The following is a 27,406-nucleotide window of genomic DNA, read 5'->3' on the forward strand; positions in this document are numbered from 1 at the left end:
CTCAGCGTTAGCCCATCTACTAAATGTTAGTCTGTTCCCTAAGGAATTAGTTGCTGCACGTTGACCCATGACTAATCTGGCCCTAATGCATACTACTGAACGGGGATGAGGCCGTTTATGCCACTTCCGGGATCTGGACCGCAAAAAGCAAATACTATACACACAGCCATGCGCGATGTCTCCACGACATGTCGCAAGAGCATCACACGTGGGCCGTCTGTGACAGGGGCCAATTGACCAATGCAGACCGGCCTGTTCCGGACTAGGAAGAGCTGCTCCAAGAGCCACGGCCCCGTCGTTGGAGGCATTGTTCGAGTGGCCTGCGCAAAGCTAGGGTTCCCCTCCTCCTGTGCGAGGGTCAAATAGCAGGTTAGTTAACCCCCCGCAGGTACACACAGCTTACATTTCCCCCCTCATGTTCACTCTCGTCCCCACTGTCTCCTGTGTGCAGAGTTATATCCATTGCCTGCTCTCTCTTCCTTGAACTCTGTTTGATATGCCGCAGCGCACTGACCACGGCGCATACCGTCTGGGAGCCGACGTCGGTGGCACCTTCACAGACGTATACGCCTTCGCACCGGATGGCCAGATCGCAAGAGCAAAGGTGCCGACTACCGTCGAGGACCAAAGCATTGGCATCAAGAACGGAATCAGGAAGGTGCAGCAGACGCTCAAAGAACGATATGCTTGGGATGGGAGATTCCAGTTTATACATCATGGTACCACGGTGGCCACCAACGCTGTTCTCGAAGGCAAGGGAGCCCGAACCAATCTGATTGTCACGTCGGGCCACAAGGATATCCTCGCCGTTCGCCGGTCGCAGATCCCCGGGGGCCTCGGCGCATGGCTGCATTATACGCCCCCCGATCCGATCGTCCCTCTGGAACGGGTGATCCAGTGCTCGGAGCGAATGTCAGTAGATGGGAAGACGGTGGTTCCCGTGGATACGGATGCGCTTCGTGCTGAACTGGCAGCGTGGGTGAAGGAACGGCCAGAAGCAGTGGCCATCTCCTTGCTCAACTCACACGCAAGTAGCGAGCATGAGGCCTTGGTAGCCGATGTGGTGCGCGAGATGCTCGGATCTGATGTGACCATCATCCGCTCCAGTGATGTGCTCCGGGAGGTGGGCGAATATGAGCGGACAGTCACCACATGCACCAACGCACTTGTCAAACCGGTGGTACGGACATACCTCAGCAGCCTGCAGGACTTGCTCGCCGAGGACGGGGAGGTAATTCGCATTCTCAAATCGGACGGTGGCCTGACGAGCCTGGGTCTGGCAGGGCAGTTGCCCGTCAACATCCTGATGTCGGGCCCGGCGGGAGGCGTCCAGGGCGTCGCGGACGTCGTCACCCGAAACACCCCGTACAAGAACTTGATCACCTTCGATATGGGTGGAACGTCGACGGATGTCGCCTTGATTTACCAGGGGAAGCCTCAGCTCCGACGCGAGACCGTGGTGGGCGACCTCACGGTCCGCTCGCCTGCCGTCGACATTCGAACCGTGGGCGCCGGAGGTGGCTCCATTGCCAAATACATGGGCATCACGGAAACGTTGAGAGTCGGACCGGAGAGTGCGGGCGCGAGCCCCGGCCCTGCTTCTTACGACAAGGGCGGGGCGGAAGCCACCGTCACAGACGCCAACCTCGTGCTGGGCTACCTGCCAGACACCCTCCTGGGCGGCGAATTCACCCTCAACGCCCAGGCGGCGTGGGCTGCGGTCGAGGACATCGCGAAGCAGATGAACCTGTCGGTTGCGCAGACCGCCGAGGACATTATCAACCTGGTGAACGAGACAATGTACGGCGCGCTGCGTCTGGTCTCGGTGGAACAGGGCTATGACCCGAAGGATTTCGCACTGGTTGCCTTTGGAGGCGCGGGTCCTCTCCATGCCAATGCAGTCGGAAAGCTCCTCGGCGCGTGGCCCGTCATCGTACCTCCGTCTCCAGGCACGCTGTGTGCTTTGGGCGATGCGACGACGAGACTCAGTCACACCCAGTCATCTTCCTTTATCAGCCTCCTCTCGGCGACTACATCGCGGGAGGTGAAACGCCGCTTCGATGAATTGGAGGCATCCTGCAGAGAAACGATGCACGCTTCGAACCTGAACCAGCCCCTTGACCTGGACATTAGCTACCACATTGATCTGCGATACCGCGGCCAGGCCTTGAACTTGACGGTTGACTTGGATGCAGGCACTCTTTCGCTCGACGACGAGCCATGGAGAAACGTCCTGCAGGCGAAGTTCAACCAACTCCACGAGCAACAGTTCAAATACTGTCTTCCCAATTTTGAGCTAGAGCTGATGCGTCTCGAGGTGGTTGCGGTTGATGCATCCCCTAGCATCGGCCTTCCTCAGCTCAGCAAAGCCGAGTCGACTAAACCACCCGCCGAGGCCTTAGTATCGAAGAAGAAGATTATTATCGAAGGTCGGGAGATTGTGGCGGCCCTCTGGGACCGTGAAAAGGCGACCCAGCAAGGTATGCGGTTCGAGGGACCGTGTATCATCACGGAAACAGACAGCAACACCCTGATCCTTCCTGGGTACTACGGTGAGATCGACTCGATCGGGAACATTCTCATCCGACCTGTTGGAGATGCCACGGGGGGACCGGCGACAGACCAGAGCCCCGAAGCAGCGCTACGGACGGTGCAATCGACGCCGCTAATCCCCACCCTCGTCGCCTCTGCTCTCGCCTCCATCCGCAGTGAGATGGACACACTCATGCTGCGTTGTAGCATGTCCCCCGCGATCCGCGAGCAGCAGGATGAATTCAATGTGATCACGACGGCGGAGGGCAAGATGCTTGTTGGCCAGTTTGGCAGTTTCATCACACAGTTTCTAGGAGCCTGGAAAGGCACGATTGAGGAGGGTGATGTATTCATTACGAACGATACCTACATGATCGAAGGAGCGGTCACACACCTGAACGATGTAATTGTCCTCCTGCCAATCTTCTATGAGCATCGACTGATAGGATGGGCATCACAATTCGGACACTTGACGGACGTAGGAGGAATCGTCCCCGGCAGTATGTCCATCAACGCGTCCTCCATATTCGATGACGGGGTCCAGATCCCTTGTATAAAGCTGTACGCCAAGGGGATTATGAACTCGGACCTGGTCGATCTGCTGTGCCGCAACTCCCGACAACCAGATTGGTACCGGTCCGACCTGATGGCCATTATCACTGCCTGCCGAACCGCCTCCAGCCGTGTGTGCGAGCTGGCAACGCGGTTCGGGTGCGAGATTTACCTCGCGGCCTGCAATGAATTGCTCTTGCGCAACCGCACGGCAATGGCTAAGATCATCGACGCCGATTTCGATCCAGAGCCAGCCACGTTTACAGACTTTGTCGATGACGACGGACACGGGATCGGGCCGTGGGCATTGACCTGTACAACGAAGAAACTGGAAGACGGGAGACTGCTCTTTGACTGGAGTGGTACTTCTCCTCAGAGCGACCACAGCATCAACTTCTACCTCTCCGAGACCATGTTCAAGATGTTCATCGGGTATTACATGATCGCCGCAGCCGCACCAGGCACCGTGATCAACGACGGCTTCCACGATCTCATCGATATCTATATCCCCGAGGGCAGCGTCCTCAAGCCCATCCGACCAGCACCGATCTCATGCCGAACGCACATGCTGGGTCGGACCATGGACGTGATGCAAGCCCTGATTGCAAAGAAGAACTCCGTCTACGCCGCCGCCGCCGGCTTTAGCGACTCCCCCCACTTCTTTTACTCGGGCTACAAACCAGATGGCGAATGGTACCAGCTGTACCAGATCGGCTTCGGGGGTGTCCCAGCCCGACAAGCCGGGGACGGTCTCGACTGCCACTGTCTCTTCCCTGCCATCAAGTCCATTCCCACCGAGATCATCGAACTGAATTACCCCCTTCGCATCGAAGCCAACGAAAGCGTCCCCGATAGCGGTGGCCCGGGCTTCTTCCGCGGTGGCAACGCACAGCGAACGCACTACCGATTCCTCTGCCGCGGCGAGTTCTCTCTCCACGATGACCGGTGGTTCACCAAACCATGGGGAATCCAGGGCGGAAAGCCAGGATCACGCTCTCGGAAGGTCCTGTATAGATATTCCCAGTCGGAGGAAAACCCACCGGTCGAGATTCTCCCCTCAAAGTGCGACCACATTCGCGTCGACACGGGAGACCTTCTTGAGTGGGTGACATGGGGTGGTGGTGGACTGGGAGACCCTCTGACTCGACCTGCGGAGAAGGTGGCGCTCGAAGTCCGCCGACGACTGGTGACTGTGCAGGGAGCGCGCGAGGGTTACGGGGTCGTGGTGAGCCCGGATGATCTGAGCCTGAACGAAGCTGAGACAGAGGTTTTGCGAAGGACCCTAGTAGCCGCTCGTGATGCTGGGGGTGCGACGGACCAATATGATCGCGGCGGGAGCATTGAAGAGTTGAGGAAGTCCTGCTTGGAGGAGACGGGGCTTCCTCCTCCCAGACCGCAATGGGAGCAGGAGCTGTATGGGCCACATGTCCGGATACCCTACGTTCAGGAGTGGTATGCACGGATGAGAAAACAGGCGGATGGGGGTTTGTAGTAAATCTGTTGTGTCAGATTAGGGGAGCTATGGATTCATACCTTCGAGGAATCTACTCTGTAGGCACGGAATTCGTTAGAAAGAGCACTAGCTAATTACTTCATAGAGAGCAAGTTAAGCAAGTTCATGTACGGAAAAACACTCCGTGGTAAAAATGTCCCAGCCTTAGGCCATCAAGCTGCCTGTTTAGGCCTAGAGCTTCACCAGCTTGATACTCAGCAGGGCTCTCCTGTGTATAGGACCTCACGTACACACATCTGACCACTTCTTTTTGATTCACCTCGGTCGCCCCCTTCGACACGTAAGACATTCCTCTGCTCACATTATCTGCAGAAGGTGTTCTGGAGGCGTCCAACACGGCCATGGCAACGTGATGCACTGGGTCCTGAGGCCGGGCTGGCCTCGTTTTCTTTTGCCTGGAGTTGGGATGTTCGGGTGCACAAGAAAGCCGTCCAGGTGCCTGAAAAATGAGCGGAGAAGGCAAATCTGCCTGTTAGACAGCCTGTTATACGGCCTGTCGACCATTGTTGGCCCTCTTTCTGGATTCATGGCTTGAAGACGAGGTGCTGGGAGCTGTTGACCACCGGATTTGGATGGGCGGCTGAGCTGTGGCATGGGATACGAGACGCCCAGGTTTCACAAAGGTTCTTCGTCTTCTGGTTATCTGTCGGACAGCGGAAGCTAAGTTATGTGTGGACCAGGCGACAGTTGGCCGTGTTGGGGTATTGTTTGTACCCTTGCAGCGATAGCTTCTATTCTTTCATACAGAGCAGACGTGACCTATACGTCCCAGTGTTGATGCTTGCATTGGCAAGGGCTTCGGATAGAGCCCAGCGAGAGGACTGTTGCAACCTATTACGTAGCTCATAAGTCAGTCCCTCACAAACGGTGCATCTATACATCTTGTAAGAGATGCCTCGCCACGCTGTCAATGCACTGTATATGTCACAAACCTTACGTCCACGGCGTGCGCAGTAGGACACAGGTTGGACTGCCGGGCTCCTTGCAAACAAGGGATTCGCGTCAGAAGCCACAAAGTTACTATGAGACAGTGCTGTGTCAGTCAAGCGAATAATACGGCAGCAGTGTCCGGGGTAGGGGCGCTCACCGCTTCTTGCGGTTTTTATACATCTTGGAAACGGCCTTCACGACCTCAGTCTGGACGCAAGGGATCTGACAGAGTTGTCGACACATGTTGCCACGGCTCGTATCCGAGACGCAGATGTTCGGACATGCTGTAGACCGCTACTCCATCCACCGTCGTAGAATGGATGAACTATAACACCGACATGTATGTGACTGGGTCAGCAATGGACAGAGAAGACAGCATCGCTTCAACCCCCTCCCCCCTTATCTGCATAGTGATGATGCCTTGCGTCTGTATCGAGTTTGCTCCAGTCAACCGATCCCAAGATACAGTCTATTGGTAGGAATCGATCTCTCAAACCTATAAAAGAACATCGTCGTGCTCCATTGTTAGCTAGTCCCATATTCGACCAGCATCGACCATGACTATCCACACCGACCTACCGCCCCCTGAGGCGAAGGCCTCTGACACCGAGTTCTGGAGCGAGCATATTCGGTCCGTAATTGGGCCTTTGATGAAAGCGACCGGCAGCTACTCCGGCACCGCGCAAGAAGCCAACCTTCGCTTTCTTGACAACTACATAGCGCCGGCACTAGGCCCTCACCCTACGGTTGCGCACCCCACCTACGTCGCCCCATGTACCATCGTCGGGACTCTTTTCAACCCTAGCATTAGTCTTTCCGCTAAGGGCAAGCCCACTGTCCGCTTCGACTACGACCTGCCTCTGCCGCTAGACCGTGCCTCCTCTGATGATCCCTGGGGCGAGGGCAAGGCGCGCACTCTCTTCCGTCGGCTGGCCGCCGCACTCGGCGCGGATACCCAGTGGCTAGAGTACTTCATGGCACGGTTGTTCCTGTCGCCTGCCGAGACGGAGGCCCTGCGGAGCAAGATCCCTGCTGATCTCGTCATCCCCTCCGCTATGGTGGGCGTGGCGTTCGATGATGCGCAGCCGCGCTTGAAGGCCTGGGTGCCGACCATGCGGCGGGCCATTCTGGAAGGCCGGTCGTCGAACGAGATCGCAGTCGAGGTGCTGCGCGGTTTGAGCCCGCTGGGAAGCGAGATCACGCCCGCCATCGACATGGTAGAAGCGTACGCTAGCCCTCTCCATTCTTCCAAACAACCAGACGGGCGCGGACTGACTAAGTGATGCTAAACAGATGGATCGCGGCGAGCCCGCACGACCCGCGGCTGATGCTGGTAGGTATGGACTGCGGGGAGCCACGCGACTCGCGACTTAAGATTTACCTCGTAACGACCAAGAATTCGTGGGCGACGGTGCAGGACGTTATGACTTTGGGAGGGCGACTCGACGACGAGCCCACGCGCAAGCAGCTCGCGCTACTACGGAAAATCTGGCCGTATCTGATTAACGAGCCGGATAACACGCGTATCGCCGACGAGAACTGGTGTAAGCCTGAGCGCATGCCGCGTGTGGGCTTTTTTGGCCTGATGTACTCGCTCGAGATTAAGCCCGGCAGACCTACTCCTGAGGTAAAACTTTATGTGCCGCTATTCCAGTATGCGGAGAGCTGGGCTATCGCCGAGAACAACATGGAGACAGTACTAAAGCTACTGGATATTGACTGGGGGCACAGTGGGAAGTACCGGCAGGCCATGGAGATGACATTGTAAGTTCCGTCTTGGTGCCCTATACATTTTGAACCGGAGCACATCAAGATGAGTTGCATACTGACCGCTGTAGTGGCAAGGGAAATTCGTACGGGCAGATTTTCGTTGCATATTCGTACTCCGAACGGACCGGAGGATATATTAACTCGTATGTGAGCATGCCGGTTAAGGACGTGCCGGCGCATGCGTTTACAGGAGATTACGTGTAGCCAGCTAGGTGGAGTTGGAAGATTGGTATGGGTTGCCAGATAGAATCACTCAATTAAACTGCCTCTGAACATGGCATATAGCCCAGCCTTCATCACGGTTGTCATCCACTTGCAAGTATTTCATGACAGTTGCCAATACCCTACTCCTTCGTCATCCCCTGCAGAATATGGCTAGGCGAATACAACTAGGGCACAATAACCATCCTCTTCGTCTGTACCTCCTCAGAATCCCACACAGACTGTATGTCCGCCATCGGCACCGCCAGCACATCCAAGGTCCGCCCCATCTTTGCCAGTGTGTTAACCAGCCCCGGCATCTCCCGATCAAAGTCGGCCTGACTCAAGCTTCCTTTACCGGATCCCATGAGGATGATCGGCTTTACGTTGATCAGCCGCATCGGCAGGTCCATTCGTTCATAACCGGCCAGCCCGCCCACAACGATATACTGGAGATTCTCGCCGGGTGGTGGCTGCAGCGCCTGTAACAGCTGCACTGCAGCCGGCCCACCAACATAGTCGATAACGATATGCACGGGGCCTAGGTCGTCCGGGATGATTAGGGGGTCCCGCAAGCACACGCGTACATCTAGGCCCTCTACCGCCGCTAGGGTTGCCTCATTGCGCGCCAGCCCGATCACCCGTGTAGCACCTAGCTGGCGTGCAACCATGGCGGCGATACGTCCACTAGCGCTGGTCGCCCCTAGAATAGCCACGGTGCGTCCGGCGCACCCGCCGATCGCGCGACAGCGCAGTGCCATGTAGCTGCTGCCTGTTGGGTTCGACAACCCCGCGATTGCGACAGGGTCTGCACCCGCTGGCAGTTTCATCAGCTGGCTTCGCTCGACGTTAGCCCGTTCCGCGAACAGCGGCGCTGCCAGACTGTTGATGAAGTACAGCTCGCCCGTAGCGTCGTCACGTCCGACCCCGTCGATGCTAGGGTCGAATGGCAGCGCTGCACCTTTTGCGCTGGGATGCTGGCCGGATGCGCGGCCACGCACTGCCCGTGGCACACCTACAGCGACGACTCTCAGCTGGAGTTGCGTCGGGGAAGGCGGGGGCAGATCAGGCGCTGAGATGTATTCAGGGGGCGAGCCCCAGGCAGTGACACGGGCGACCTTCATAATAGGCGATGAGAAGGGATGGACGGATGTTCCAAGGGCGGAAGGCTTTGTGCAGCTTCGTGTCAGGCAAAGCAGTGTGCGACGCATTCGAGTGGTTATAGTGAACAAAGGAGACACGACAGCATGGTGTGGGAGGGGTGCTTTTAAAGAGCGAACGAGAGCCACGTATTGCTGCAAGGGAAGAACAAAGAAAGCAACGGAGAAAGCGTGCGTAACGTCGGTCTGGCGCAAGCTGCAGCCACCTGCAACATGCATTTAGGTGTCGGCTTTTATAATTTTGGTATTACTATGTATTACACGTGCAACCTGTATGTAATTGGCCAAGGTGCTCATCATGCTGTGCGTTATAGGTTGCACAAAGGTCGCTAGCAGGCTTATCCTGCATCTGTATAAGCGGATGTATGGCCGGATATCGGGTTGTAACACACAGATACCTGGCGTCCATTGACTTTGAGAGCAGGGAAGCAGGCAGGCCTGAGCGAAATAGCTGGTTAATTCGCTGGAGAGCATGTTGAGCCGATATCGTGCTTGGGTTCTTTCTTCGGGCCCTCGCTTCAGTCTTTTCGACTCTGAAGTCAATGCCTCTCAATATTAGCTATATAAAGCTCCACCCTTCTTGTGGTCGGATACCTCCCCTCCGCGCCCTCTTCGGTGTATACAGCCCCAGCGGCCGGGTCAGACTCACATATCCTTACGTAGGCTCTGTATTTGAGCGCGCACTCTTAGGCAATTAATCAGCACGTGCACCACATTCGCATTTATCGTTTTCTTGAAGGCCAAATACTTGGAATCCTTTTAGGCCTTGCAGAGGAGGAAGAGCTAGCAGCAACAACCTGGATGACGGATGACTTGTTACGGCGCCTTGAACATTGCTGGCGCCCATATTTCTCGGGCCCATCACCCAGCTTATCATCCAATTCAGAATATTGATGGCTCCATTGTAGAGTAGATATAAAATTACTATAAGAATCAACCCATGATAGCCGACAAACCAAAAGAAATATATATATATACAGATTAGACTATACCCCTTATATTTTGAGATCAATAAAGAAGAATATGGTAGACTTGATATGCGGATAGAGTAGCGTTAATCAAAATTGGCTTCTTGCTTGCTCTGAAGATAAGACACGAAGAACAAAAGTAGCTGCTGGTAAGAAGTGTCCTTAAATAACCGTGGGTCATCAAATCAATCATATTATCTTGCGATAACTGCCCTTCTGCCATCATACTGCACAAACCGACCTAGTATGACCGATATGACGGTTATGTTAATCTCGCTATAATGACACAAACTCCATTCGCGACCTGATCACTCCCTCACACGCTACTGTGGGATATGTGTATGTCAAGACTAGTCCCGGATTCCATCTCGCCGGATCACGGCTTGGAGAACTTAGGAACATGAATGCAGATCGTTCAAGGGCAGAAGGCGCCGACGATTCTTTCTATACTTGTACCACCACCAGGAAGCAACCATGAGAAGCGTAAGCGGGATAGTGAGCACAAGCCACAGCCACCACAAGCCCGTAACGGTTATGCGGGTGCTATTCTCCGAGGAAGTAAATATACCAGCATGTAGGATACCCTACGCCCGGATATAGTCAGCAAGGAAATGCCTCTTCTCTTCGAATTCGTTCAACTTCACGCATGGAGGGAGGTAGATACTAACTGATGTAAAAGTTCCTGGGAGAAACAACAAGGTCAGGACAGCAATCGCCTTTACGCTGGTGCTATCTTGCTTCATACTAAGGCTCAGCTGTTTAATGAAAGCTACATCCTGCTGCGCCGCGAAAGTGGAGACCACCGTCAGGATACTCGCCTGCTGGTGGGATATATAGTTTTTGAACCACATTTTCTCCTTCTCCATTGACTCGATCACGTAGTCGATCGTATGCGCGGCTCGTTAGTAGATTTGCAGTGGGCATGAGATGGCTCCATGCAGACGCCGGTGGATCTTGCGGATTGTGGCTGCGGTTCGGATGCTCACTTCTGCGTTGTTGAGGTGTATAATGTACCGTGATACCTCCAAAGTGTTAACAACCCTCTTTAGTGAAGCTTCTTCACCGCCATCAATGCCCGTCCGGAATTGCGCAGGAGGTATGGAATGTATGGACTAATGGAAACTTGTAGAGAAGCTATAGGCTTCTATGCCACACTGGGTAGAATTTGTTATTGAGGACTAGGACCGGAATACGCCCTCCTGGCTGACTTCTTACAAAGTTACGGATGTTTCGAACCGGGGTTAGCACTTTACGTTACTATAGCTTAGAAATAGCAGGCTGCAGGCCTTCATTTAGAAATAACCTTGGCCCACACTACTCGTTCAAAACCAGAATCTTATTAGATCCAAATTTAGTAGGTATGGGAAAATGATCAAGCCCGCAAGATCACCAGCAGGAACAGACAGTTCACGCCCCCCAAATTCCATCCTCCGTTAGGGGTACAAGATCCGAGGTGTCGTGACAGTCAAGCAGCGCCGGGTAAAACTTGGTGATCAGCGAAGCGATTGCCACCTTGAACGTCCCCGAGTACGATAAGCGCTGCTCTCCCAGGGCGACATCAACTGCCTTCATAAATGGCGCAGGAGCACCTGGGTTCGCATCCAGGACGGAATGCATACACTCTTCGTCGACCATGAAGCACATCCGTGTGTGGAGACCCGGCTCCAGCTTGTCCTCCTCAGCATCGTCGTCCATCTCTTCCGTGCAGAGGCGATAGGCATACGCCACCCTTGCGGGCGGCTCCCCGGCCATGCTTTCTTCCGACACAAATTTGAGAAAAACTCGATCACGAATCCGCTCAATCCCAGAGCCCGCCGGCGCAGCATCTATGCCTTCGTCGAGGATCGCCTCGTACCGAGCCAGGAACCGTTCCCAGAGTGGCTCATCGGAATAGTAGGTGCGGAACATCAAAAATCCAAAGTCAGGCCAGTCTTCCTCCTCGACCAGCGAGATGAGCGATTCTACGTTTTCAAGAACGATAGAACTCGTCCGGTCTTCTGCAGCCTTTCCCGTCCCGGACGGTGCGGCGTCAGTCTGGTTCTCATACATCTCCTGCGTCCGTTCAGGTGGCAGATAAGGTAGCATTCGATCGTCGGCCATTGTAAGAGGTGTTGATGAGCTACTAAATAGTGAGTCGAGATGGAGTTGGTGAGAATATGACCGTCTCGGGTAAGCAGCGCCACCCCCCCTTCAGGGGTTGGCCTCTGAATATTAGGTAAAAGACCTCCTGTAGACTAGCGGACATTGTTGACTCCCATTCCGGGCTTAGTTGCTAGGCCACGGTCAGAAACTGGCGTACTTATAGAGTAAGCTGATTTCAACGACTGTTGGGTTATTGGGGTCATGCGATTTTCAAATTTATTTACATCCTATAACATCACAACAGGAACACCCCCGCCGCCCTAGCATTGCGTTCTCCGCCATTTACGCCTAGTTTTAGTGCTCTCGAGGCCACCGAGTTCGTTGTCAAGTCATATTATCTGTCAAGGGCTTCTCACAGTTACACGGAGTAATATGGAAAATTGGACTTGAGAACTAAGATTCAAGTATTGACGAAACGAGTCAATATAAAAAGACATGAACTTGTGGAAACATATGAAGTAAGCAAATCCCGTCACAACAGTCATTTCACAGGTGCATATCTCTAAGATGAGTAGGTTAAATTCGAAACGCGTAATATGAGTTGTTTTCCAATGGATTTATCACACTGGACGCAAACCCAATCCTGAAAGTGACACCTGTCAACTAATGCTCAATCGCCACTGGCCCTAGAGCAGTGTTGAAGAACTCCGTGACGACTCGCGTGCGGAGGTTAGGAGAAAAGTAGTCATATCCGACAATCACGCCACAGGAGTCGACGAAAACTGTCACCGGAAGAGATGCGTATATGATATTCCACTAGGGTCTATTAGTACCTCTCATCCACAAAAGGACCATTCGGGACTGACCGATGCAACATATCCTTCCAGCAGATACCTTTTCACAAGACCCCCGAAGACAGCTCCGCCCCGAGTCAGAATATCTTCCGTGAAAAGAGGGTAGTTGGACAGAACATAGCCAGTCCACACGGTAGGCTGTGAATCATTTGTGCCATAAGAAGTGAGCGTATTCAGGACCAATCCGTCCTTGGTCATGTTGGAATAGTCGAAGACTGAGGAGGCCAAACCCCCCGCGTATGCCTCATCTCCACGGACAAGTTTCTGTGAGGGAGAGAAGTAAAGATACCCCGAAGTGATATGAGATACGTTATTATTCCTCTTTAGTGTCAGCCGGAGTCCATGATGGAAATCAAGGCCAGATTGGGTACCATTTATGTTGGATGAAGCTGGTTTCGAATTCTGTTTTCACCAGCGGCGGTTCTGGCTGCTGAAACCCGCTAGTGAACTCGTGCATCGAGGTAGGAAAGTCGGTACAGGATGGGTTCTTAGCTGTAGCCGAAGCAAGCATGGCCATCATAGAGAGTGTTACAACAAGGCAAACCATTGTTGAATGAATGTGAATCAGAGATGAAGAATAGGTATGTCAAAGAAGCGGCTAGGTTTCTGGGTTTCTAACAAAAAGAAAGCAGCCATCGTCATGGTATTTATGCTTCAAGAGTGATAGCCTAGCATATGACCGGTTAATGATATAGTTTGCGCTATCTTACAAAGTAGTATGCAGATGCCTAGCTGTGGAGTACCAGAGCGCTCGATTATGTCCCGATAGGGAAATACGGCGCTCCACGATCCCAACAATCCACAAACAGGTTCTATTATTTTGCTACCTGGGACAAATTTCTAAAATGTTCGCTTTCCAATCCCATAATTCTTGGAGGTCATCCCGTATTCTGTTTGCAACAATAAATCCACATCGCGCAATGTGATCCAGTAGGGCCAAGACCTTGGATCTCTGGACATCAGTATCTGCGCGCGTCCCAGCGACTCGAAGAGGGAAAATAAGCAATACACCAGATCCACCAGGTGTGTTAAGTATCAACTCAGCCAGTTGGGAGATTTGGTCGACATGTCGGCTTATCTCATGAGCTGACATGTATGGAGGGCGATCCAGATGCCAGCAATGATAATAATCAAATGTGTTGAAAAGAAAGATTGACATAGTGTTGCAGTATAAGAGCGTTTGGTAGTATTGCAGGCCTGGCAGCCCCACTAGGCCCGTGTTGGTGGTCTGGGCATGTAGGCTCGCAATTTCATTGTGAATCGCAGTGGCCTCCAGTCCGAAATTCTCCAAGATGGGATCAAAATTGCCGAAGTCTGTGACTGTCGCAACATACTGATAAAATCTAAGGTATATTAGTACCCTTCAAAGAGCGCATTAGGAATGACGTGCACACCGAGCATTGAAAACAGATATTTGAACCATGACCAAGGAAATTCGACTGAGGCTCTCCTGGTCTTCTATATGTCGCTGTTCGTATATTGAAAAGACAGCGGCCCAGTCAGGGCAGGATAATATCGTGCTTTCTCCGTATAAGACTGCTCGGTTCGCTTCGAAAATGCGAAACACCTCGAGGAAGGCCCTGCGGGAATCAGAAACTGTCTGACCCGGGCCTGCGGCCCGCAGCAGTCGAGATGTTCCGTGTAGCATGTGTTTTGCCCAGCCATCTCCGGATGGGTCAACCATGAGCTACGAGCCCAAGTTAGTTCGTCCGTGTTGGATTGCCAGCGGAATACAAGGCGTACCTCAAATAAGCCCAGAAAAAAGGTAGCCCAAAGTACATCGTCCCGCAGCGAGACCGTCGGGTCTAGAATAGCGGTGCTCAATGATTTAATCGAGCAAGAGTATGACTTGAATGCAAGAAACCGAGGAGACTCCACCTTCGCATAAGAGACGCAGGTGCCGCGGCGTGAGGCATCCAGCATACCTATGGCACTAGCTATTGAGCTCAAGAGCTGCGATTCATTCACCAAGGGCAGGAGCTTATTGACTAGAGCATCTGTACAATGCGCAAAGCGATTGCGCCGGAGGAATGCAACGAAGTAATCCACATGAAGCGTCTTTGTGTCCGTTGACATCGGCTTAGGGAGAGGGACGCAGTCCTTCTTTTCATACAGGACGAAAATTTCGCCGGAGGGCTTGCTACTTCGTCTTTGGCAAGCCTTCCCCGTGCGAATACACAACTCACACGGAAAACCTCCTACACACTGTCCTGCCGTGAGCGACGGTAATTGTTAGGCATGATGTGTAGCGGCGTGCCTACCTTAACCTTTCTGCTAGCGCAGTTCCCACAGCGCCTGACCTTCTTGCGCTGGTCGTAAGGTCCCAGCGTGCACTTCTGCGGCATTGTGAGTCGAAGCGAATGGGTTGAGGCCCAGAGACTTGGAGTTCCCTCGGACAGAAAAACGCGCACGCCTGCCAAGGCAGCTCGCTCTTCACCGTGGCTAGAGGGTCTCTGCGGTCTTTCGACCGGTAGCCATTTCCATTTCCCGGGTGGCCCTCCGGCAAGACATTCGCGCTGGTCCCAAGGAGTAGTACTACATAGTACTAGTACTACCTCGGTGTCCTCGAGTTTTCTGCGCTAGGCCAAACCGGGAAATAATCGGGCGTGTAAGACCTGCGGGTCAATCAATAATATTAATAAAAGCCCCACCACCAGCATTCGATTGACGCCATGCCGGATGGGGAGAATATCAAGCGAGACAGTCACTATAGCATCGACCTATGCCAGTACCATGTTTCGGTTTTGAGATACAAAAAGTGGACGGTAGAGTCGCCGAACTAGTCGATCAACTCTGTTGCCTGAAAGGACAATTGTGAATAAGAGGGAGAGGTACAGCAAAAGGCCAGTTCTCTAGAACGCGAGTACAGAAGTCTAAGTCCATCCCCAGAGTTCTTGGTCCCTATCAATCCGTTTCATCTGTTACGGGGCGAACGCTCCACAATACCAGTTTTTATCCATGGCGTCAAACAATACAAATGTCTATGTGCCTTGCACACTCCAAGCTTGTGCGATATCTGAAGCACCAATTCCGTATCAACCGAACTTAGGGACAAATGCTGTCTTTCTTGCAGTAATTGCCAGTGCGCTGGTCATCCAACCATGAATTAGTATTTTCTACCGAACATGGAGCTACCTAATAGGCATGGGAGGAGACATTGTGTTTGAGATAGCAGGCTATGCTGGCCGCATTCAGCTACATACCAATCCTTTGTTTCTAGCAGTTTCGTGCAGTAAGTTAGATTCAAGGCAAATTACCCCCTCCATTGTTGTATATAACTTTTTACTGACTGAATGAACATATACCTAGTTTGTCTGACGGTGCGCCAGGTTTCATCAGCGCCGATGGGCGGCTTGGTTACACGAGCAGCTTCATTGTCGAGCAAAAAGAGGTAAGTGCTGCAGCCATGATATTTCCATCTCGTCCGAGAGACAATCTTGCCTGACTGGTGAAGGATTTCCTTTGTCTTGTGTCCTTATCTATGCCCCTCCGCTCGAAATTATCACCAAGTTTTCCCACCAATTCCTCAGAGGTCTGTTTGAAAAAGTTTCCACTGATAACCCTGCTAAAGAGTACAGATACTGCGAACAATGTCCTCTGTACCCCCTTCTTACGTGCCCACCCAGGCTGCCCTTCAATCTGTCCGAGTCCAGTTACAAGGGAGGATTTTCCGAAGCGTTAATGGGTTCTTTGCCAAATACTTTAAGGGGAAACCCTGGTCCGCAGCAGTCCAAAACAAGGTGCAAGAAGCAAAATCAGCCAGGCCTGGCAGCAAGTTGGCTACGGGTGTCCCTGATAGTGACACACTGGGAGAGTGGCTTGCCGAATTCCAGGCCCTGTTCTGCCAACTTGCATGTCCACAGCCAGCCGCTCCCCAACATGGGTGGTAGTACCGTCATCTACCTCGAGACATCTGATCGCCAGTCTGTTGCAGGCAGTACTAGAGCATTTGGTGAAATTCATCATGGTGACGCGCCCGTCGTGGCCGAAGCCGACGACGACGACGGCTTTCTGTCCTACTGCGAGCGAGCACGGCAGGTGTTCAAAGCCCAGTCAGCTCGATGTTTTCTGCATGGATTCCTCGCCCGCGGTTCTACGCTGGAGCTCTGGGTATTTGATCGGGCAGGGGCCTACAGCAGCGAGAGGCTCGACCTGGTGCAGAACCCGGATCTGCTGATGCGGATCTTGGCTGCCTACAGCGTGAACAGCGATGAGGAAGCTGGGTTTAACGCTTTTGTCAAGATTCCTTCACCTAGATCCGACAGCTGCGTCATATTCCATCAGCGCAACAAGTTCCACCTCGACCGGAGCCAATTGCGGCGGCGGAGTCCATAATTGGACTCGGGACGACCTGCTATGCGGCCTCGGCATCGACAACCGGCCAGCCAGACACTGCCATCAAGTTTTCCTGGCGACACGAAGAAGATCCCACTGAGCTCCGCCTCCTGAAGCTCGCGCATGAGCGGAACGCCTGGGGGATCATCCGGCTGCTAGACCATCAGGAACTGGTGACCATCGCCGACCTCCGCCAGGGTCTGGACTTTCCTCGACCATTCGTCAACCGGAGATTCTCGTCCGTTGCCAATACCCCTCTCGGCCGTCCGATCCGCCAGTTCACGTCAATTCCAGAGCTGCTGGAGGTCTTGCGCGACCTTGTCAGGGCGCTTCAGTCTCTCTACGTGAACGCGAGGATCCTCCACCGCGATATCGCCATCAAGAATCTGATCATCACTCCACAGCACAGCGCAGACAGCTCAAAGGGTACGTTGCTTGATTTCAACTATGCGTTAGACCTCGCAAACGCCCGTCCAATCGAGCCGATGGTTGGATCGGATGGATTCACGGCCATCGGGATTCTCTCGGGACAACGGCACACGTACCGGCACGACCTGGAGTCTCTGTTCTACGTATTTCTCTGGATCGCCATTGCGAACGATCGCGTGCATGACGAGGCGACCGACATTGTCAAAGGCCTACCTGAAACTTCGCGCCTCTGGAAGTGGTGCACGATGGACTTTGGCGCCGTTGGACGGGACAAGGCCGCCGACATGAGCCCCGAGGGTTTCGAAGGTATCCTTGCCGAGTTTTCTCCTGACTTCGCTCCTCTCCAGGGTCTGGCCAGGGAGCTGCACACGCTGATCTTCCCTGTGCGTGATGGGAAGATCTTCACGGGGACTGAAACAGACCCGGAGGCTGTCCAAAGGCTCTATGACGGGATGGCGGATGCTTTCAGCCGGAGTGCCAGCGCATTCCAGGGTTAGAAGTATCGAGTACTACTCTACAGGGCGCCATTAATTGCAATCAGATTACTGTCCTGCTGTCCTTGAATAGTCTTCTCTTTATTACTTCAAGCCAAGAAACAGTACTAGGTATAGCATATCTCAAAGACACCGAGAGTCTGCACTCAACCTGCGATTAATGGCGAGGAGGTCTTTCGTTTCGCTGTTCGGCGCACGGGGTTCGTGTTGATATTGGAGTATCGGGTTCTAGTTGTCCCAGCTGGGTGCCTCGTGGAGGAGGCTTCAGCAAGAGAGTGCGCTCGTGGATTCCACGCGGAGGTGTGATCACAGCAAGATCGAAGTCAAAAAGATTTGTGTTGCGGGCAGTGGAGGGAATGTCGATGTCAGAGTCGGCGGTTTGGTCTTCTGACTCTGAATGAATAAAGTAGTTAATTTGACCCGAAACCGGCAAGGAGCTTCTGATATTGAGACAAAGAGTCAAGGAGTATTCTACTTGATCCAGCGATAGAGGGCCGGTGGTCTTGTGGCTGTCGTAGGACTCAGTTGTGCTGTTCAGCATAGGTGAGAAGAAAGCTCCCTTTCCTATCCCAATCTTTCACTTTGTCACTGAAAGCTTTTGTCACTTTGGACTCCTTGGAGCGATGGCAAGCAATTTTCATCTTCGTGGCTGGGCAACCATGACTTCTGGTTACTCAGATGTTGACATTCAGAAGTCTACAAAGAGACACTGAGCTAGCCGAGATCATAATTTGACGATATATGAGAATAGAAGCCATATACGTGTGTCCGTATATCTGTATTGGCACGTGGATAATGTCTGACCTGTGCATGAGGGTAGAACTTGTGATTTGGCCGTCCACAACTACTATCGTTATACATTACTGCCGAGTTGAACGCGAGACCCGGGCAAAATTCATTCCAAGTACACGAAATGGCTCTTCTGATATATCCTACGCTGAGCATGGATGATAAGTATAATGATAAGGTATGTCGTCAAGGGGTACGTAGGGTTTTTGTGGCACTAACTGGTGATGATCCTATCCAAACACATATTTCTTCTTTTGTTTCTTAACTTCTCTCTTCATTTTCGAATTGGGACTGATGATCCATAGCAACAATCACGATTCATATCCCTATAATCAAGACACCGAAGACCGATGACTCACGTTGGCAAACAGCATCAATAGCATTGCAGCTTCCCCCGCCAAAGGCTGAGCCCAGAAATAACGCGAGCGAATTTGCTCGACAGCCACATCGTAGCAAGTCTCCAACAGCTGCAGCTCCCGAGCACGACAGTCGACTTTCATTCGCAGTCCAACTGCCATCGCCATATAGACGTGAAATTTAGCCATCGCAACCGGGTACATATCCCCTTGCTCACTGGGTACCTGTGACGGATCATCGATGATATCCAGGAACTTCTGAAAGGTGTCTCGACCAAGTGGATACCCCATCCCAGGGATTGTCTGGAAAAAAAGTTCCAAAAGAGCCTGTATCTCGACGCTCGTTGGAAAGGTGCTCATGATTGTTTCGAAACCCATGCATGACTTCAAGTGGGCCTGTCCCAATTCTTCTCCAGCGTCTACCATTCTGTAGTCAGGCGCTGCATAGTCCGAGTCTAACCCGAGCGACGAGATGGATGATGATATAGAAGACCGTCGAGAAAGTGTGGGTCCAGCGAATTCAGCTGGAGATAAACGTGGCACGACATTATAACTGGCAGAAGGACAGGCCGACACCGGTGGTGACAAAGCGTGACCCGGGCTTGGCGGCTGCAATCGTCCGTCAAACGCCAACGATGGGGGATTAGGCGTCATCAAGATTGGAGAGGACAGGGAGGGCGAGGTTGGAACGGACATTGGCGACATACTTGCGTAATCAACCACCTCAATCCGAGGTATCTCGAGCGGCGCTGGGTTGCTGTCTAGGAATAGCTGCCCGTACGGCTCGTGGGGGTCGGAATAATCGAGCGCTGCTAGGTCGGTGAATAGGTGCAAGGAAGGCGGCCCCTGGCTATCTGTTGGTCCATTGTCCACCTGATGCGAGACCTGAGTGTTGGATAACCCCGTGCTCAGTTCAAGAATGCGTGCTTCTAACTGTCGAACTCGCTGTTCCAGCGCGGCTTGACCTTCGCTGCCTCTCTGTGAACGGATACAATTCAGAGAGAACCGTCGACAGGTCGCGCACGGCGTTTCCCCGTCACAGCGAATCTTGCGTCTTCGACATCTCTCACAAGCTATCGCCACAGGTTTTGTGCGCGGCGTCCACATCCCAGAAGGCGTTTCGCCCACTGTTCGACGCCGTTCAATCCGGGGAACTTTTCGCTCCGGCGAGGCACGAGGCAGATCTTCCATCATGAGCGAGCTCACAACTCATATACATCATTGACCGATGAAAGGAACCTCCTGTTGCTACCATGTCACGCATAAGCGAGTGAGCAGCGGAATATCCATCGTAGTGATACGCCCTATTTAAGGGAGGGGGATGAACGTGGCAACACAACAAGGACAGAGTCTCCACGGAACAATCCGCCAATAACGAGCGTAGCAACCTTTCCTTTGGCTTTGACATAGAAATAAGTTTTCGACGGGAGGATGTCTATGCGGTGATCTGCCCCGCAGACAAGAGCACTGCCACGATAGGACGGCCTGGCGCCGCTGCTTCGTCTGCTGGTCTGGGCCATGGGTGACCGGCGAATGTCTTGGAACCCGGCACTGTTGCGAGGAACGGTGGTATCTCCGCTGAAAGAGTGGTATCCGAGGTCATGTCACGCGTATAGAATGCGCCGGTGGCAGAGAGGACAGTGACTTCGGCGCTCTAGTGACCTTACTATGTGCGGGGATGTGGGGTTGCAGAGGAGAGGAGCAAACAAAAGCCTGCGTTGCGAAGGACCGATATTAAGAGAAGAGTTTACAGTGACTTTACAGGCTAGTAGAGAGGCGAAGCAGCAAAGGAGCGAGTTTTGCATAGTTGAAGTAGCATTCTCATTGATAGGGCACAGAGCTTAGGGCATGCATGTCACGTTGTTTCTCGGCCCCCCCAAGGCATCCACGTTTCCCTCTGCCTCTTATTTACATCGACACCCGCTCGACATGCGTCGTTGCTTGCTTCTCTTCCTCGCCCTTTGCGCCCCATTCCTGGTCTCCCGCTGGCTGGGCGCCGAACAATGCCTCCATCTCCTCCAGTGTCTTGCCCTTGGTCTCTGGGATAAACCAGTACGCCCAGAATCCCATGCAGACCATCAGTGTAGCGAAGAAGAAATATGTCCCGTATCCCAGCGAGGTGATCATATATGGCGTTGTGCGACTAATAATGAACGACCACAGCCATTGATCAGCTGTGGTTATACTCACGCACAGCATTCGGATGTCAATGGGAAACACCTCTGAACAGATCACCCAGGTAATACCCTGGAAGGACAAGTCAGTCAGCCATGATTGCGTGGCAAGATTGTGAAAGGGGGTCTGTACCTGCCAGGTGGCGCAATATATCATCCCATACAGATAGACGCAAACCATGGCGATGTAACTCCAGGCATTCCGGTCAATCTGCCCTCGAGCTGCAGCGCCTGCGGGGTCGGCGCGAAAGACGTAACCCCCAATGTACCACATGGGCAGACTCCCAATAAAGGCGCCCCAAATTAGCCCACTGCGTCGCCCGACCTTTTCCACCAGCCAGACGCTGAAGATCACCATACCCAGCGTCTTTGCAATCCCATAAAACCCCGTGGCAAAGAGCTTCGTGTCCGTTCCAACAATGCCCAAGGTCTCGAAGATTCTCGGTGAGTAACTGCAGAACTCGTCAGCTCTCCCTTTCTTGCTGAAGCGGGAAATTCGTACTAAGTGATGATATTGACGCCCGTAAGGTTTTGGAAGGCCATCAGGAGAAGCCCAATGCCGATCCGATTTCGGGTGCCTCTCTGCCACAGTCGGTGGATATAGTACCCAATGTCATGCCTCGCCCCTGGCGGTGGCATACCTATTTGAATTTGCTCGCGAATTTGCTGCAATTCTTCTTGAATCATCGGGTGTTCCGATGGGAGTTTGCGGATCCAGACAAGAGTCCGTTCGGCCTCTTCCCATCGGTCTTGTTTTGCATACCAGCGGGGTGTTTCGGGGCACCAGAATATCCCCATCAGGAGGAAGGCTCCGGGCAAGAGCTGGAGACCGAGAGGGACCTGCCATTGCGCCATTCTCTCGGTTGAAATCGTGCGGTTAACGATGTAGTTGATCCAGAATCCGCACATGCCACCTCCCTGTGAGCAAATCTCAAAGATACCCACCAAACGACCCCTTATGGAGGGAGGTGACTACGGTTGATCAGATCAGCTCTCACTGACTTGCTCCCACGGACTGCCACTTACAGTTTCCGCGATGTACACGGGAACCTGCAGCGACACAGAGCCGATGCCAAACCCCGCAATGACCCGGCCGGTGTAGATCATGGCAAGATGGCCGGAAGCTGCGGTCTAATTGTACCAGATACATCAGCCATCCGTATTGGTCACAATCCCTATGCTGGTAGTCTCACCATCAGGCTGCCGCCAACGCAAAAGACCGAGATCGCCATGATGATGGCCAGCTTTCGGCCAAATCTTTCCGCCAGAGGAAAGGTCAAGAGTGACCCGAAGAAGCAACCAGCCTGGAAAGTTGAAACAATATTCCCTTCAAGGGTATCTTGCTCCAGGTCTGAGGACCGAGCCAGCCCAAAATCCCGGCGAAAGGGCTCCAGGGCCAACGTTCCCCCAATGACACTGGTGTCGTAACCCACTGCCGGGTAGATTCTGTTATCAGCCGCCGAAGAGTGCCATGCTTTCCACGGCAAACCAGGGGGACTTACTCGCAATAGCGCCCATGCTGACCACCACAGCGATGAAGTGCACGCGCCAGTTGCGTACTTCGGGTGGGTCATTGCTGTTGTCTGCGTGAAGATTGAATCCCATGCTTTCCGATTCTTGTCAAAGCTCATGCGATTAAACACAAGAGACTGCCTACATCCATGCAAGGCAAAATTGTGGGGACTGCTGGGCTTTTTTATCGGGCATATCCCCGCGCTTCCAGGTTGGAGGCAGCGGCGTCCTTGACGGCGAGATGCCTCCCACGACTGCATGGCGGCATCAACCCCAGCGGAGGATCCCCCGCAATCATGGACCACCCCCCTGCTCGAACCTTCTGCTGATACTTTATTCAATAAGCGTGCGATAACTCGAATGCACGAGCGGTCTTGGCCCGTCTGGGCCATTTTTTGGCGGAGGTCCTTGGCGCCTTTCAATGGCGGCGCCGAGCCCGGGAGATTGAGGCAGTGCATCGATCAACGAGGAGCGAATTTCCCTCAAGTGAACGAAGTGACTTCTTAAAACCTCGTTAACCTGGTTTGGACAGTTACCTCTAAACCCCAAATGGCACTGGTGCTTCTCCAACCAGTTTCCCCTCAAGCAGCCGAACGTGACTGAACTTCAACATGATGGGCGCTCACGATGAGCATCCCGAGCCTTCGATTCCCCAAATAACGCTCCAAGCATCCGACAGCGCAAGTCCCAACGCCCCGGACGATGGACCTGCAAGTGATGCCTTGACCCGAACCCGATCGAACAGTAACTTGACCGCCATTGTTACCCAGACAGGCCGGGATCGAGCTATGAGCGGGAGCACCATGGCACCGAGCACTCCCCAGTCAGAGTTGCGCAAAGAGAAAGATGCATTATCGTATGGGGCTACCGGTATCTATTCCGTCGGCGAACTGGAACAGGCTCTTCAACCCGATCCCGGGTCAGAGCGCGACTTCGTGGTGGACGATAACCCCTTCGAGTTCTCGCCAGGACAGCTCAATAAGCTTTTGAACCCCAAGTCCCTGCCGGCATTTGTTGCCCTAGGCGGGCTCCCCGGCCTGACACGCGGTCTACATACGGATGCTTCAGCAGGTCTCAGTCTCGACGAGGCTGCGGTGGCTCATGGTAAATACGAGAGTACTGGGACTGCATCCAAGGCAGCAGGGAAGGGGCCAACTGATGTCTTCGCGGATCGCATCCGGGTCTATAAGCGGAACACGCTCCCGGAAAAGAAACCGACACCCCTGTGGCGGCTCATGTGGATGGCGTATAACGACAAGGTGTTGATCCTCCTAACAGTTGCGGCGGTCATCTCGCTGGCTCTAGGTCTTTATGAGACATTCAGTTCAAGCCACTCCAGCTCCAACAAGGGAGATCAGGGTCACTCAAAACGGAGCTCGTCGGGAATGGGCTTGGATTGGGTGGAAGGATGTGCGATCTGTGTTGCTATCGTCATCGTCGTCATGGTTGGTTCATTGAACGACTACCAGAAAGAACGAGCTTTTGTTCGACTCAACAAGAAGAAGGAAGATCGCGAGGTGACTGTTATTCGATCTGGGAAGACTATCCGCATCCCTGTCTATGATGTGCTGGTGGGTGATGTCTTGAATCTTGAGCCGGGAGATCTAGTCCCGGTCGACGGGATTTTCATCGACGGCCATAACCTTAAGTGCGATGAGTCCTCAGCGACGGGTGAGTCAGATCAACTGAAGAAGACTGGCGCCGAACAGGTGATGCGTCTCCTGGAGGCGGGTCACACCCGAGTACAAGATATGGATCCCTTCATTATATCCGGAAGCAAGGTCCTGGAAGGCGTCGGACGATGCTTGGTGACATCGGTTGGGGTCAACTCCAGCTTTGGAAAGATTCTTATGGCGATGCGCCAGGATATGGAACCGACTCCGCTGCAGAAAAAGCTGGACCACCTGGCTGGAGCCATCGCCAAACTCGGTAGCAGTGCTGCTCTCCTGCTATTTTTCGTGCTCCTGTTTCGATTCCTGGGTGGCTTGTCGAGCAACACGGGCACCAGCGCCGAGAAAGCCTCCCAGTTCACCGACATCCTGATTGTCGCCATCACCGTGATTGTGGTCGCCGTGCCGGAGGGTCTCCCGCTGGCCGTTACTCTGGCCCTTGCATTTGCGACCACCCGAATGGTGAAGTCGAATAACCTTGTTCGAGTCCTCAAGTCGTGCGAGACGATGGGAAACGCCACTACCGTGTGCTCCGACAAAACTGGCACTTTGACACAGAATCGGATGACCGTGGTTACTGGCTCATTTGGCAATGCGGATTTCGACGACAAGAACCAGACTGGACACGAACGACGATCGCCAGAGTTTGCAGGCATGCTCCCTGACGAGCAGAAGTGCATGATCATCGAGTCGATAGCGATCAATTCCACCGCCTTTGAGGGCGAGGAGAATGGGGTCCCAGGGTTTGTCGGTTCCAAGACAGAGACAGCGCTCCTGGGATTTGCTCGTGACGTGCTCGGAATGGTGTCTCTGGTCGAGGAGCGAGCCAATCTGCCTACAGTACAGTTGATGCCGTTTGATTCCGGCCGCAAGTGTATGGGAGCTGTGGTCCAGCTTCCTACCGGTCAATACCGATTCCTGGTGAAGGGCGCGGCTGAGATTCTCCTTGGCTGTAGCTCCACGTACTGGACGCCCTCTGGACAGCAGGCCATGTATGCTGATGAGCGTGGGAGATTCGAAGAGATTATTCTGGCTTATGCGCAGCAGTCTCTTCGGACGATCTCTCTGGCCTATCGCGACTTTCCTGAGTGGCCGCCAGAAGATGCTGTGGACCCTGCCGATTCCTCTGCAGCGGACTTGAGCCTGTTGTTGAAGGACATGTCCTTGCTCGGCGTAGTTGGAATTCAGGATCCAATCCGTCCCGGTGTACCAGAGGCAGTTGCCAAGTGCCATCACGCCGGAGTCACTGTACGAATGGTGACCGGCGATAACATGGTCACTGCAAAAGCGATTGCAACTGACTGTGGGATTTACACAGGTGGTGTCATTATGGAAGGGCCTGATTTCCGCCGACTGACAGACGAGGAGCTCGATGAAGTTTTACCCAACCTTCAGGTCCTTGCTCGCTCCTCTCCAGAAGACAAGCGCATCCTCGTCACGCGATTGAGAGCTCTGGGAGAGATTGTGGCCGTGACTGGCGATGGCACCAACGATGGGCCCGCTTTGAAAGCAGCAAACATCGGGTTCTCCATGGGCATTGCCGGCACGGAGGTTGCCAAAGAAGCGTCCGCTATTGTACTAATGGACGACAACTTCGCATCTATTTTGACAGCCTTGATGTGGGGACGCGCTGTCAACGACGCCGTTCGGAAATTCCTTCAGTTTCAAATCACAGTCAACATTACCGCTGTCTTGTTGACATTCATTTCTTCGGTCTCGGATCCCGAGATGCGATCTGTTTTGACAGCCGTACAGCTGCTGTGGATCAACCTGATCATGTAAGGCTCCACGGACCTGTGTCTCTCAATACATCACTAATAATATCACTAAAGGGACTCCCTCGCCGCTCTCGCCTTGGCGACGGACCCTCCCACGGAGCAGATCCTCAACCGGAAGCCAATAAAAGGTGGTGCGCCGCTTTTTTCTGTCACCATGTGGAAGATGATTATCGGCCAGTCTATCTTCCAGCTGACGGTGACTCTCATCCTGCACTTCGCCGAGGGGCCTGGCTTTCTCGATTGGCCCGACCTCGAGAGGCGATCAGTGGTGTTCAACACGTTCGTCTGGATGCAGATTTTTAACGAACTCAACAACCGACGGCTGGACAACAAGTTCAATGTGTTTGAAAACCTCCACCGCAACTGGTTCTTCATCGGCATCAACATCCTCATGATCGGCTGCCAGGCGGTGATCGCCAACTTTGGTGGGGTCGCATTCAGCATCACGAAGATCAACGGCATCCAGTGGGCCATCTGTATCCTCGTGGCGGCGCTCAGTCTCCCCTGGGCGATGTGCATCCGAACCTTTCCTGATTCTTGGTTCGCAGCGGTTGCACACGTGGTCGGTACCCCTTTTGTGCTGGTCTATCGGCCTTTGAGGCGCGGCGTGCACACTCTTGGCCGTCCATTGAGCCGCGGAATGCGCCGTTTGTGGTCTCGCAAGGAGAACGATCCGGACAAGTCCGATGCCAGCGACGTGGAGAAAGGGGTGTCCAATTAGATGTACGGGTTCTACTTTGCCTTTTGGGTTACCATCGGCACAGCTCGATCATGTTATTGAGAGTATCGAATACCGGATACACCGTGTTGAGACATGAGGCCCGGTGTTGGTGATGCCTTGCTCTGTTCGATGTTTCTTTTGGGTTTACTGCATTTGTACCGGCTTTGTTGAATTGAGGCGTCTCCGAGCACAGGATTCCTGCTTCTTTGCTGGAACACCTGCAGTAGTAATCCCTTCAATAGATAGACTACATCCGTTCAGCATGAACCTGATTAGTTGATATACGAATCTACTCACAGCATACGTGTGTAATCGCTCGTGCATTATTGATGATACGTATCATGCTAGACTAGTCAATACGCATCCGTTTTCGGGCTCGGACTTCTTTCTAGGCTCTAGCTGCTGAGCCTAACTGTTGTGCGGTTTCGAGGGCTAATCTCTTGTGCGCCCTTATGGCGGTTCCGGATGAATGATGCGGTTTTTAAACGCGACTTGGCGCATTCCGGCATCAATGAACCTTTAGCGATTATTACCAACCCTCCCATCGGAGTATTTGCTTCAGTTGTTGGCCGTGGTATTTCCTTTA

The 27,406-nt window shown here is 53.3% G+C and overlaps 10 protein-coding genes across 10 annotated transcripts; 4 read left to right on the forward strand and 6 right to left on the reverse strand.

The window, feature by feature from the left end:
- Positions 1 to 496: 496 nt before the first annotated feature.
- ATEG_09979 (uncharacterized protein) lies at positions 497 to 4,576 on the forward strand (the record flags this gene model as incomplete). The annotated part of the gene is made up of 1 exon (XM_001209281.1): positions 497 to 4,576. The coding sequence occupies one exon, from the start codon at positions 497 to 499 to the stop codon at positions 4,574 to 4,576; it is 4,080 nt and encodes a 1,359-aa protein (XP_001209281.1).
- Positions 4,577 to 6,084: 1,508 nt separating this feature from the next.
- ATEG_09980 (uncharacterized protein) lies at positions 6,085 to 7,501 on the forward strand (the record flags this gene model as incomplete). Its single annotated transcript, XM_001209282.1, has 3 exons — positions 6,085 to 6,752; positions 6,821 to 7,291; positions 7,366 to 7,501. 3 exons carry the CDS (start codon positions 6,085 to 6,087, stop codon positions 7,499 to 7,501), a joined length of 1,275 nt encoding a protein of 424 aa, XP_001209282.1.
- Positions 7,502 to 7,686: 185 nt separating this feature from the next.
- On the reverse strand, positions 7,687 to 9,132 carry ATEG_09981 (uncharacterized protein; the record flags this gene model as incomplete). Its single annotated transcript, XM_001209283.1, has 2 exons — positions 7,687 to 8,864; positions 9,051 to 9,132. 2 exons carry the CDS (start codon positions 9,130 to 9,132, stop codon positions 7,687 to 7,689), a joined length of 1,260 nt encoding a protein of 419 aa, XP_001209283.1.
- A 1,901-nt stretch (positions 9,133 to 11,033) lies between these two features.
- On the reverse strand, positions 11,034 to 11,726 carry ATEG_09982 (uncharacterized protein; the record flags this gene model as incomplete). The annotated part of the gene is made up of 1 exon (XM_001209284.1): positions 11,034 to 11,726. One exon carries the CDS (start codon positions 11,724 to 11,726, stop codon positions 11,034 to 11,036), a length of 693 nt encoding a protein of 230 aa, XP_001209284.1.
- Positions 11,727 to 12,371: 645 nt separating this feature from the next.
- ATEG_09983 (uncharacterized protein) lies at positions 12,372 to 12,760 on the reverse strand (the record flags this gene model as incomplete). The annotated part of the gene is made up of 2 exons (XM_001209285.1): positions 12,372 to 12,524; positions 12,575 to 12,760. 2 exons carry the CDS (start codon positions 12,758 to 12,760, stop codon positions 12,372 to 12,374), a joined length of 339 nt encoding a protein of 112 aa, XP_001209285.1.
- Positions 12,761 to 13,385: 625 nt separating this feature from the next.
- On the reverse strand, positions 13,386 to 14,907 carry ATEG_09984 (Zn(II)2Cys6 transcription factor; the record flags this gene model as incomplete). Its single annotated transcript, XM_001209286.1, has 4 exons — positions 13,386 to 13,905; positions 13,957 to 14,249; positions 14,306 to 14,767; positions 14,824 to 14,907. 4 exons carry the CDS (start codon positions 14,905 to 14,907, stop codon positions 13,386 to 13,388), a joined length of 1,359 nt encoding a protein of 452 aa, XP_001209286.1.
- A 799-nt stretch (positions 14,908 to 15,706) lies between these two features.
- ATEG_09985 (uncharacterized protein) lies at positions 15,707 to 17,823 on the forward strand (the record flags this gene model as incomplete). Its single annotated transcript, XM_001209287.1, has 4 exons — positions 15,707 to 15,794; positions 15,872 to 15,953; positions 16,141 to 16,672; positions 16,819 to 17,823. 4 exons carry the CDS (start codon positions 15,707 to 15,709, stop codon positions 17,821 to 17,823), a joined length of 1,707 nt encoding a protein of 568 aa, XP_001209287.1.
- Positions 17,824 to 18,941: 1,118 nt separating this feature from the next.
- Positions 18,942 to 20,156, reverse strand: ATEG_09986 (Zn(II)2Cys6 transcription factor domain-containing protein; the record flags this gene model as incomplete). Its single annotated transcript, XM_001209288.1, has 1 exon — positions 18,942 to 20,156. One exon carries the CDS (start codon positions 20,154 to 20,156, stop codon positions 18,942 to 18,944), a length of 1,215 nt encoding a protein of 404 aa, XP_001209288.1.
- Positions 20,157 to 20,873: 717 nt separating this feature from the next.
- Positions 20,874 to 22,744, reverse strand: ATEG_09987 (sugar porter family MFS transporter; the record flags this gene model as incomplete). Its single annotated transcript, XM_001209289.1, has 5 exons — positions 20,874 to 21,591; positions 21,642 to 22,111; positions 22,166 to 22,270; positions 22,333 to 22,571; positions 22,642 to 22,744. The coding sequence occupies 5 exons, from the start codon at positions 22,742 to 22,744 to the stop codon at positions 20,874 to 20,876; spliced, it is 1,635 nt and encodes a 544-aa protein (XP_001209289.1).
- Positions 22,745 to 23,262: 518 nt separating this feature from the next.
- On the forward strand, positions 23,263 to 26,820 carry ATEG_09988 (uncharacterized protein; the record flags this gene model as incomplete). The annotated part of the gene is made up of 2 exons (XM_001209290.1): positions 23,263 to 26,099; positions 26,154 to 26,820. 2 exons carry the CDS (start codon positions 23,263 to 23,265, stop codon positions 26,818 to 26,820), a joined length of 3,504 nt encoding a protein of 1,167 aa, XP_001209290.1.
- Positions 26,821 to 27,406: the final 586 nt, after the last annotated feature.

Source organism: Aspergillus terreus, genomic scaffold (assembly GCF_000149615.1).
Source record: "Aspergillus terreus NIH2624 scaffold_16 genomic scaffold, whole genome shotgun sequence".
NCBI classification, from domain to species: domain Eukaryota; kingdom Fungi; phylum Ascomycota; class Eurotiomycetes; order Eurotiales; family Aspergillaceae; genus Aspergillus; species Aspergillus terreus.